The sequence below is a fragment of the Dermochelys coriacea genome, chromosome 10 (assembly GCF_009764565.3).
Source record: "Dermochelys coriacea isolate rDerCor1 chromosome 10, rDerCor1.pri.v4, whole genome shotgun sequence".
Classification (NCBI taxonomy): Eukaryota; Metazoa; Chordata; order Testudines; family Dermochelyidae; genus Dermochelys; species Dermochelys coriacea.
In genome coordinates, this window is record NC_050077.1 from 3,189,207 (window position 1) to 3,201,553 (window position 12,347).

At 46.5% G+C, this 12,347-nt stretch overlaps 1 protein-coding gene across 5 annotated transcripts in view; it reads right to left on the reverse strand.

Annotated features, from left to right (window-relative positions):
• Window positions 1–12,347, reverse strand: part of LOC119862907 (Grid2 interacting protein) — a 114,999-nt gene that overhangs the window by 84,224 nt on the left and 18,428 nt on the right. For all 5 annotated transcript variants that reach the window (XM_038420413.2, XM_038420410.2, XM_038420409.2 and 2 more), the window contains exon 2: window positions 4,430–5,022. In XM_038420413.2, the coding sequence (XP_038276341.1) occupies window positions 4,430–5,022 (593 nt within the window). The remainder of the gene's footprint in view (window positions 1–4,429; window positions 5,023–12,347) is intronic.

The following is a 12,347-nucleotide window of genomic DNA, read 5'->3' on the forward strand; positions in this document are numbered from 1 at the left end:
TCGGAGAGTCTGCATTCTAGGCAAATGTTCTCCAGATACAATAAATGCCAAGCAAGCAGAAAACTGTCTGAGATCCCACCCCTGCCCCTGTCGTTCTTTTGCTTGCTTTTCCATTGGTGAAGCATTTTGTGGGCCAAGCAGTGACCCCCAAATGATGCAGGCATCTGACTTACTGGGGCAAGGCACTGTTAGGAAAGCCCTTAATCAGCTCCTGCCACCCCATTACACTTACAAATACAGGTTGGAACTAATAGCCAGAGAACTCATTCACTCTTTGCTCCTGAGTAACAATGAGACCACACCTTTCCTTAGGTTGGGTTCTCTCCACTCCACAAAAATATCTAAAATGAGCAGAAAATAAACCCATCTGAGAAGTGCCACGTGCTGGGTAACAGAGACCTTTACATAAGAAAAGGAAAAGGAGTTGTTGCCTCCTGGTCCTTGTTCCACTTTGAAGTTCTCCAAAGTCACTTCTCACAGGTGTTTCTAACCTACATCACAAACCACAAGTTTGTGCCAATCTGAAAAAGCCATCACATGACCACTATTGAAATTTCCAGTAAGCAGCAGACATTTCAAGGTTATTAAATCTGGAGCAGTAAAAACAGAAGTTACACAGCATACAGACTCACATGCTCCTTACTCTCAAGTGCCAGTGCAGTGTTTACAGTGAACCTGGTATTTTCAGTGGCCAGATCCTGAGGTCCTCCTGTTAAAATATTTCTGAGTCAGGACTTCAGGATTTAGCCCAAAAGAAATTATAAAACCTGGTCATATAATGAAAATTCTGGGCCAAAATCCTGGGTGCCCTCTGGCTGCTGCAGCCATAAACCCAGCGACCTAGTGTGTTAAAGATTCACCTGCCTACAAGAATCCTTGGGATGGAGCACAGCTACCAAAGCATCTCCTATACCACACCCTCCAGCTACTTTCCCCTCTCCTCTCCTCCCCACACAGGGACATGACTCAGGAAGAGATTGGCAGGGCATCTCTACGCCCCGGCAATTCTCAGCTCTAGAGTGGCCCTTTGGGCCATGGTCAACTGGGTGTAAAGTAGCACAGTTGACTTGATAGTCATAAGAAGGAACTCCCTGTGTTTATTATGCACAGAGCAAACACAGGATGGGCAGTGGCAGGACAAGCTTCCCTTCCTTTGCCTTACTGAAGCACATAAATATGACCTGAAGGGGCTATGACTAGGGATAAGAGATGTTCAGTCTCCATGATCCATTCAGTCCTTGACCTCTCTCTGCCAACAAGGGGGCCTAATGGTGCAAACAGTATCATCTACCACTGGGAAGGGGACTGGGACTAGCCATCTCATTCATTACTCAGCAGCCACCAATCACTTGGGCTCAGTTTACATTGTAAATTCTTCATGGTAGGGACTGTCTTTTTCATTGCTGTGATTGTCTATATGGTGCCTGGCACACACCTGGGTGCTCAGTGAATAACAACAGGAGAGGGTGACCTGTAACTGAAAGCCTAAGTATTATTATTATTATGTCCTGACAAAGCCCCGCCCTACCCCACCTCACCATTCAGACAAAGAACAACAAGCGAGGAGGCCAGAACCCCATCTCTGGGTCCATTCTTCCCGTCAACTTCTGTAGCTCCGCTTGGAGTGGGCCAGACTGGAACATTAAGTCCAATAACACACAGATCCTGGATCAGTGACTCAGACACTGGGAATGTTTGGATGCAGATTTCAAGCCCCCAGGTCAGGGATAGGTCAGTGAGGGTTTGGGTTTATGCCCACAGCATAGCCAGCCATGACAATAATACAAATTCTGCCACTTGAGTCACCCAGCCCCCTCCATGAGTGCTGTTAGCCCAGGGAATCAAATAAGATAATGATCTAGCACACAGTGGAGGAAAAGCCTTCTGCACCTTGTGCTCACAGAGCACCCAGCACAGAACCCAGTGCTGCCACAAGCACCCTTAAACCTTTTAGCTCGTGACCAGAGCCTGGACCCCATTGATGTTTTGAAACAGAGGTGAGCTACTAGTGCATTCTGGGTAATGACATGCAGATGTGCTTCCCAAGCATCCCCCCTGGTTTTTTGGCTTATTCTATCCAGTTCTACCACCAGCAGCTCTAACTGAAGCAGCGTTTACCGATAAAGGATGGAGGGAAGCACTCTATTGGGTTTTATTATTTTCTGCAGCTTGTTGAAAATTAGGCTACTTAAAACATCTGAGCCATTACACTATTGTTCCTGAAACCAGCAACCCACAAAGCTCTACAAACTCATTTCCACTCAAACACTCTGGGGAACAAGAGGCTGGATGAGCTGGTACAGAAACAAATTGTGTGGAGGGGTTACTGCTTGCAAGCAGTGCAGACTGATTAAAGTTACATAGAGATGCAGCAACCACACCTACATGGCTAAATCCAGCTCCACTTCCATGAATGGTCCCATTGACTTAGAGGCACACATTGCATGGAGAAGAGCCTTTCCAAAATCATTAATGTGCTTGCTTCCTAAATTTTAATGACAATCATCCAAGAAATATTTACTGTGGTTTAATCCAATTGCACTCGACAGTGTAAAACAGACCAACACCTTCATCCATTTGTTAATCCTCAGTAATCAGGAGGTATCTGTCTAACATGCAGTGGGACTGCCTTTGGAATCATAAATTAAAAGCCCTTAATTTAAAGCCTGACTGAAGAGCGAGATTCTGCTGATACTGACACATCTCTTTACTAATATCTTGGTGTTTATCAGTTTGGGACCAACAAACACAACCCGGTTATTTCATAACAGTATTTTAAAAGGATACTTTAAAATGGAAAGTAGGAAGATTAAAGAAACAACCATGATCAAATTTATAATTAACAAGAGGTGATGACTTTGGCAAATTACCCACTGGGTAACCATAATGAACATAATGCAGCTGTAATTACTTTGATTTTTTTTACTTTGCTGCAAAATAAGAGCTACATTTTTTTACAGGCTTATATGATAAAACTCTAAATAAATATTTAGATACTGAAGAGAAGGATATCTGGCCTTACAGATTATCGCTTGACAATAATTATGCTTTAATGGCAAAAAATTAATAATATTTGGCTCTTCTCTTCAGCCTTCCATCCAAAGATCTCAACACCCTTTGCAAACATTAATTCATTCTCACAATCCTCATCTGTAAAATGATGGGGAAACTGAGGCACAGAAAGGGGAAGTGATTTGCCTATGGTCACCAACTCTTTGGTCAATGGCAAAGCTGCAAATAGAACCCAGGAGTCTGATTCCACTCTCATTAACCCAAGTTTTATCCAAATGTAGGGTCACACTAATTTACATAGTTATAAATGAGAACAAAATCTGGCCCCAAGTCTCCTGACTCCTAAGCCTATGTTTTAACTACAAAACCATCTTGACAAATCAGGCTCCTCCCACAAAACCACCCCCCTTTTCCTTTATAAGACATTTTTGGTAATAGTGAAAGAGAATGTCCCCAAAATTTGCCTCTGTGAATCCTTCCACTGCACTGATAGAATCCGTGCATGGGAACATTCTCGTTTCCAGCTAGATCTGAGAGGCATGCCCCTGATTTTCAGATGTTCAGAGAACCCACATCTCAAACTGAAGTCAATGGGAGATGGAAGCACTCAGCCCAAAGTCAGCCCTCAACACTCTACCTGGCACTGAAAATACCATACACACCAGAAAAACTGTAGCAGCCAATGAGAGCCTAAGGCATAGTTGGGCTGCCAGGACTCTGCATTCAGTAAAAAGTGGCAAGAGAAAGACAGCTCCACAGGTTCCCTGTTACTTACATGGTGGAAGGGAAACAACAGGAAATGGCCAAGACACCAGGCAAGTCTTCCTTGTTTATGCATGAATATATAGGCTCCTGCCTCGACCAGGAAATAGTCACCACCCACAACCTCTGACCCAAATCACATCTGGCCTCCAATATTTGAGCACACCTGGGGTGACTGACAGATTTATATGGAAATCACATAAAACTCAATGACTTGAGTGGAGCTACCCTGATTTATGCTGGCTGAGGATATGGCCTTTTGGTCTTTGCACTTTGTGAACAAACCCAATGCTCATGGTAAAACTCCAGGGGATTTGAATTCCTGAGACCAGAAGTGTCCCAGTTTCACTCAACTCATACATCAGTGACCCCAGTACATAAGAAAAGGGAAAACATGGATCTATATTATCCAAATCTGCAAAGATATTACTGGACAGATTCTGTTAGTAGAGCTCATTCATGAATAATACTTTGTGTGTTGACTTTTTGTGCACCCCTTCCTTGAGTGAAGAGCTCCACTAAGTGCTCTAATCACTATCACCTATGAACACATGGATCTGGCCATTTTTACCACAGCCTCCTCCTCTTCCCCGGCTTTAGTCAGACTCACAGTGCCCTGCCAGGCTGCCATCTGGCCCTGCACCCTTGGCTTTACCTTCTTGTTGAATTCCTGAGCTTTCTGTTTTCTCTCTTGGTGGATGGTGTCAGCGCTTTGGACGATTCCCCGTACACTGCCGCTGGTCCATCTCTGCACTCGCCCAAACCGCAGCAGCCCCAGTCTCAGAGCCTTCCCTTGGCAGGATTTGATCATGGCAGCTGCTGCTTCATAAAGCTTCACTGGGATCCCATTGACTTCCAGCACGTAGTCTCCCAGTTTGATTCCACACTCAGAAGCAGGCGAGTCTGGGGCTACCCTCTCCACTTGCAGTGGGTTGCCACTGTAACACATCAGGCTGAAACCAAACTTTCCATCGAGGCCAGGATTGATATCCATCTGCTGAATGCGTGAGACCACTCCAATGCTGGGAGGCACATTCTCACACTGCCTCGCCAAATTGATGAGAGTCTCGCAGTTCATGGCGGAAACATTCTGGCCTTCTATCTCCAAGATCTGGTCTCCTGGCTGAAGACCAGCTAAATAAGCACTGCTGCCTTCTTCTACTGCAAGGATGTAGCAAGGACCATTTCCACTTATCTTAAACCCAAACTCTTCAGGCCACCCCTGATTGGTAGCTGGCATGGTTGTAACTAGAGAGGAAGGGAAGAAAAAAAGTTGTGAAATTGTTTTCCATACAGTCAGAACATTAGGTCTAGCTGCTGTTATTTATATAGGATGCCATCTGGTGGGAATTCTAGTCTGCTCTGTGTTCTCATTCCTTTGGAAAGGAAATGCCCAAGATAGGGTGGGGAGAAGATCCTTTTTATCCCTCTCTACAAACTGCTCCTTATCCTTCTAGTCTAGTCCTTTTGTTTCCCTTGAAGCAAATTAACTGTCTTTTACCTGCGTAGTGAAACCATCATTTCATATTCCTGGTAATGTCACCCTAAAAACCAAGTCACACAAATTACTCAAAATGGGTTACTATAACAAATATTTCTCATTACACAATGACGGCAAAAATATCTGTATTAGAATTTGCCAGATCCTCTAGATCCTGCTGAGATGAGCACTCATGGGTTTCACTTGGGGGAGGTAACATTGCACTCGCACCAGTCTGGCCAAGACCAGGTAAGCTGCAACACCCTTTATGTGGTACCGACCCACTTTCAGTATAAAGAAGGGTAAACCCAGAATTTAAGAAGAGGATGTATGAAAGGCCTGATTCATGAGTAAGAACAAAGGATCTGATTCTGTGTTCAATGAAATCAATGGTGTGATGCTGGCATGCCAGGTGCCAGCTCTTGCTCAGGCTGCAGGCATCAGCTAAAAACTGACAAACTCGTAACTGGAGACCAGACCAGTTCACTTATGTGTTGCTCAACATAGGTATTAGTCTTATAAGAATGTAGTTAGTTTTTAGAGTCTATAGAATGTTTGTATATTGCTGCATGCATTTATCTTATTTGTAATATTTGTATTCCATGCTACAAGGAAATATCAAAGTTTTGCTTTACAACTTTGAAAATATTTGCTCTAAACTTGTGAACTCAGATGGGATGGGTGTTTCTCCCAGCCCGTCCAGAAGAACTATCGAAATCAGATAGGCCATCAAGGAACATTGCAATACAAATAATTGGTGAATGGCCCAATCGCACCTTGGGAATGCTACATGCAAGGAAGCTCATCCTATGGACTTGGAGGCTGAGTGTAGGGGTATGTCTACACTACGAAATTAGGTCAAATTTATAGAAGTCGGTTTTTTAGAAAGCGTTTTTATACCGTCGAGTGTGTGTGTCCCCACACAAATGCTTTAAGTGCATATAGTTGGCGGACTGTGTCCATAGTACTGAGGCAGTGTCGACTTCCGGAGCTTTGCACTGTTGGTAGCTATCCCACAGTTCCTGCAGTCTCCACTGCCCATTTGAATTCTGGGTAGAAATCCCAGTGCCTGATGGGGCTAAAACATTGTCGCGGATGGTTCTGGGTACATATCGTCAGGCCCCCGTTCCCTCCCTCCCTCCCTCCGTAAAAGCAAGGGCAGACAATCGTTTTGCGCCTTTTTTCTTGAGTTACCTGTGCAGACACCATACCACGGCAAGCATGGAGCCTGCTCAACTAACCGTCACCATATGTCTCCTGGGTGCTGGCGGACGTAGTACTGCATTGCTACACAGCAGCAGTTTATTGCCTTTTGGCAGCAGACAGTGCAGTATGACTGGTAGCCATCGTCGACGTAGTCCTGGGCGCTCTTTTAACCGGGTGCCTGGGCAAACATGGAAGTGACTCAGCCAGGTCATTTCCCTTGTTTCATCTCATGGCGATTGAGTTCTACTGGCAGTGCACTGTCTTTTAATCTGCAGCTAGCAGAAGATGATGGCCAGCAGTCATACTGCACCATCTTCTGCCGAGCACCCAGGAGGTGACAATGGCTAGCGGTCGTACTGCACAGTTTGCTGCCAGCATGATGTATAAAAATAGATGAAGTGGCTCAAAACAAGAAATAGACCAGATTTGTTTTGTATTCATTTTCGCCTCCCTCCCTCCCTCTGTGAAATCAACGGCCTGCTAAACTCAGTTTTGAGTTCTATCCTTAAGGTTTTGAATTCTATCCTAGAGGCGGCCATTCAGTTTCTCGCAAAGCCACCCCCTTTGTTGATTTTAATTCCCTGTAAGCCAACCCCTGTAAGCCATGTTGTCAGTCGCCCCTCCCTCCGTCAGGGCAACAGCAGACAATCGTTCTGCACCTTTTTTCTGTGCAGACACCATACCACGGCAAGCATGGAGCCCGTTCAGATCACTTTGGCAATCAGGAGCACATTAAACACCACACGCATTATCCAGCAGTATATGCAGCACCAGAACCTGGCAAGCGAAACTGGGCGAGTAGGCGACGTCAGCACGGTGATGAGAGTGATGAGGACATGGACACAGACTTCTCTCAAACCATGGGCCCTGCCAATGTGGGCATCATGGTGCTAATGGGGCAGGTTCATGCGGTGGAACGCCGATTCTGAACAAGCACAAACTGGTGGGACCGCATAGTGTTCCAGGTCTGGGATGATTCCCAGTGGCTGCGAAACTTTAGCATGCGTAAGGGCACTTTCATGGAACTTTGTGACTTGCTTTCCCCTGCCCTCAGGCGCAAGAATACCAAGATAAGAGCAGCCCTCATAGTTGAGAAGTGAGTGGCAACAGCCCTGTGGAAGCTTGCAATGCCAGACAGCTACCAGTCAGTCGGGAATCAATTTGGAGTGGGCAAATCTACTGTGGGGGCTGCTGTGATGCAAGTAGCCAACGCAATCAAAGATCTGCTGATATCAAGGGTAGTGACCCTGGGAAATGTGCAGGTCATAGTGGATGGCTTTGCTGCAATGGGATTCCCTAACTGTGGTGGGGCAATAGACGGAACCCATATCCCTATTTTGGCACCGGCGCACCAAGCCAGCGAGTACATAAACCGCAAGGGGTACTTTTCAATAGTGCTGCAAGCACTGGTGGATGACAAGGGATGTTTCACCAACACCAACGTGGGATGGCCGGGAAAGGTACATGATGCTCGCATCTTCAGGAACTCTGGTCTGTTTCAAATGCTGCAAGAAGGGACTTTCTTCCCAGACTAGAAAATAACCGTTGGGGATGTTGAAATGCCTATAGTTATCCTTGGGGACCCAGCCTACCCCTTAATGCCATGGCTCATGAAGCCATACATAAGCAGCCCCTGGAGAGTAGTCAGGAGCTGTTCAACTACAGGCTGAGCAAGTGCAGAATGGTGGTAGAATGTGCATTTGAACGTTTAAAAGCGCGCTGGCGCAGTTTACTGACTCGGTTAGACCTCAGCGAAACCAATATTCCCACCATTATTACTGCTTGCTGTGCGCTCCACAATATCTGTGAGAGTAAGGGGGAGACGTTTATGGTGGGGTGGGAGGTTGAGGCAAATCGCCTGGCTGCTGGTTACGCACAGCCAGACACCAGGGCGGTTAGAAGAGCACAGGAGGGTGCAGGGCACATCAGAGAAACTTTGAAAACCAGTTTCATGACTGGCCAGGCTACGGTGTGAAAGTTCTGTTTGTTTCTCCTTGATGAAACCCCACGCCCCTTGGTTCACTCTACTTCCCTGTAAGCTAACCGCCCTCCCCACCTCTCTTCAATCACCGCTTGCAGAGGCAATAAAGTCATTGTTGCTTCACATTCATGCATTCTTTATTAATTCATCACACAAATAGGGGGATAACTGCCAAGGTAGCCCGGGAGGGGGGTGGTGGAGGAGCGACGGACAAGGCCACACAGCACTTTAAAAGTTTTAAACTTATTGAATGCCAGCCTTCTGTTACTTGGGCAATCCTCCGGGGTGGAGTGGCTGGGTGGCCGGAGGCCCCCCCACCGCGTTCTGGGGCATCTGGGTAAGGAGGCTATGGAACTTAGGGAGGAGGGCGGTTGGTTACACAGGGGCTGTAGCGGCGGTCAGTGCTTCTGCTGCCTTTCCTGCAACTTAACCATATGCTGGCGCATATTAGTTTGATCCTCCAGCAGCCTCAGCATGAGGTTTTTCGTAGGAGAGGGTGGGTGAGATTCTGTGGCCTGCGTTATGCAGGAGGTCAGACTAGATGATCAGAATGGTCCCTTCTGACCTTAGTATCTATGAATCCTGCCTGCCTCCTCTCATCACGCTGCCGCCATCTTGTAGCTTCAGCCCTCTCTTCAGCCCGCCACTTACTCTCTTCAGCCCGCCACCTCTCCTCCCGGTCATTTTGTGCTTTCCTGCACTCTGACATTGTCTGCCTCCATGCATTCGTCTGTGCTCTGTCAGTGTGGGAGGACAGCATGAGCTCAGAGAACATTTCATCGCGAGTGCATTTTTTTCACCTTCTAATCTTTGCTAGCCTCTGGGAAGGAGAAGATCCTGTGATCCTTGAAACACATGTAGCTGGTGGAGAAAAAAAAAAGGGACAGTGGTACTTGAAAAGACACATTTTATAGAACAATGGGTACACTCTTTCACTGTAAACCTTGCTGTTAACATTACATACATAGCACATGTGCTTTGTCACATTTTGCCTCCCCCCACCGCATGGCTAACAGCGGGGAACATTTCTGTTCAGCCATAGGCAAACAGCCCAGCAGGAACGGGCACCTCTGAACGTCCCCTTAAGAAAAGCACCCTATTTCAACCAGGTGACCATGAATGATATCACTCTCCTGAGGATAATACAGAGAGATAAAGAACGGATGTTATTTGAACGCCAGCAAACATACACTGCAATGCTTTGTTCTACAATGATTCCGAGTACGTGCTACTGGCCTGGAGTGGTAAATTGTCCTACCATGGTGGATGGAATAAGGCTGCCCTCCCCAGAAACCTTTTGCAAAGGCTTTGGGAGTATATCCAGGAGAGCCACGAATGCCAGGGCAAATTAATCATTAAACGTGCTGGCTTTTAAACTTTGTATAGTATTTTAAAAGGTACACTCACCAGAGGTCCCTTCTCCGCCTGGTGGGTCCAGGAGGCAGCCTTGGGTGGGTTCGGGAGGTGCTGGCTCCAGGTCCAGGGTGAGAAACAGTTCCTGGCTGTCGGGAAAACCGGCTTCTCCGCTTGTTTGCTGTGAGCTATCTACAACCTCCTCATCATCGTCTTCCTCATCCCCAAAACCTGCTTCCGTGTTGCCTCCATCTCCATTGAAGGAGTCAAACAACACGGCTGGAGTAGTGGTGGCTGAACCCCCTAAAATGGCATGCAGCTCATCATAGAAGAGGAATGTTTGGGGCTCTGACCCGGAGTGGCCATTGGCTTCTCTGGTTTTCTCATAGGCTTGCCTCAGCTCCTTAAGTTTCACGCGGCACTGCTTCAGGTCCCTGTTATGGCCTCTGTCCTTCATGCCCTGGGAGATTTTCACAAATGTTTTGGCATTTCGAAAACTGGAACGTAGTTCTGATAGCACGGATTCCTCTCCCCATGCAGCAATCAGATCCCATACCTCCCGTTCGGTCCATGCTGGAGCTCTTTTACGATTCTGGGACTCCATCATGGTCACCTCTGCTGATGAGCTCTGCATGGTCACCTGCAGCTTGCCACACTGGCCAAACAGGATATTGAAATTTAAAAGTTCGCAGGCCTTTTCCTGTCTACCTGATCAGTGCATCTGAGTTGAGAGTGCTGTCCAGAGCGGACACAATGGAGCACTCTGGGATAGCTCCCAGAGGCCAATACCATATAATTGCATCCACAGTACCCCAAATTCGACCCAGCAAAACCGATTTCAGCGCTAATCCCCTTGTCGGGGGTGGAGTAAGGAAATCGATTTTAAGAGCCCTTTAAGTCGAAAAAAAGGACTTTGTCATGTGGTCAGGTGCAGGGTTATATCGATTTAACGCTGCTAAATTCGACCTCAACGCCTAGTGTAGACCAGGGCTAGGAAATAAAACAGAGACAAGGGAAGTCTTCCATCTCTTTGCTGTTTGAACTCTCACAGGCCAGAGACACCAAACTGAAGACAGAGATCCCCCAGGGCTATGCCTGGGTCTGCCCTGAAAGAATCTTGAATTTACCGATTACTGCAACTGTCACTCTCAGGATTTACAAAAAGAAAAGGAGTACTTGTGGCACCTTAGAGACTAACAAATTTATTAGAGCATAAGCTTTCGTGAGCTACAGCTCACTTCATCGGATGCATTTGGTGGAAAAAACAGAGGAGAGATTTATATACACACACACACACACACAGAACATGAAACAATGGGTTTATCATACACACTGTAAGGAGAGTGATCACTTAAGATAAGCCATCACCAACAGCAGGGGGGGGAAGGAGGAAAACCTTTCATGGTGACAAGCAGGTAGGCTAATTCCAGCAGTTAACAAGAATATCAGAGGAACAGTGGGGGGTGGGGTGGGAGGGAGAAATACCATGGGGAAATAGTTTTACTTTGTGTAATGACTCATCCATTCCCAGTCTCTATTCAAGCCTAAGTTAATTGTATCCAGTTTGCAAATTAATTCCAATTCAGCAGTCTCTCGTTGGAGTCTGTTTTTGAAGCTTTTTTGTTGAAGGATAGCCACTCTTAGGTCTGTGATCGAGTGACCAGAGAGATTGAAGTGTTCTCCAACTGGTTTTTGAATGTTATAATTCTTGACGTCTGATTTGTGTCCATTCATTCTTTTACGTAGAGACTGTCCAGTTTGGCCAATGTACATGGCAGAGGGGCATTGCTGGCACATGATGGCATATATCACATTGGTAGATGCGCAGGTGAATGAGCCTCTGATAGTGTGGCTGATGCGATTAGGCCCTATGATGGTATCCCCTGAATAGATATGTGGACAGAGTTGGCAACGGGCTTTGTTGCAAGGATAGGTTCCTGGGTTAGTGGTTCTGTTGTGTGGTGTGTGGTTGCTGGTGAGTATTTGCTTCAGATTGGGGGGCTGTCTGTAAGAAAGGACTGGTCTGTCTCCCAAGATCTGAGAGAGCGATGGCTCGTCCTTCAGGATAGGTTGTAGATCCTTGATGATGTGTTGGAGAGGTTTTAGTTGGGGGCTGAAGGTGATGGCTAGTGGCGTTCTGTTGTTTTCTTTGTTGGGCCTGTCCTGTAGTAAGTGACTTCTGGGTACTCTTCTGGCTCTGTCAATCTGTTTCTTCACTTCAGCAGGTGGGTATTGTAGTTGTAGGAATGCATGATAGAGATCTTGTAGGTGTTTGTCTCTGTCTGAGGGGTTGGAGCAAATGCGGTTATATCGTAGCGCTTGGCTGTAAACAATGGATCGAGTGGTATGATCTGGATGAAAGCTAGAGGCATGTAGGTAGGAATAGCGGTCAGTAGGTTTCTGATATAGGGTGGTGTTTATGTGACCATCGCTTATTAGCACCGTAGTGTCCAGGAAGTGGATCTCTTGTGTGGACTGGTCCAGGCTGAGGTTGATGGTGGGATGGAAATCTGAACATTTTGTAATTTTTGGTTTAAGTGACCATTTATCACT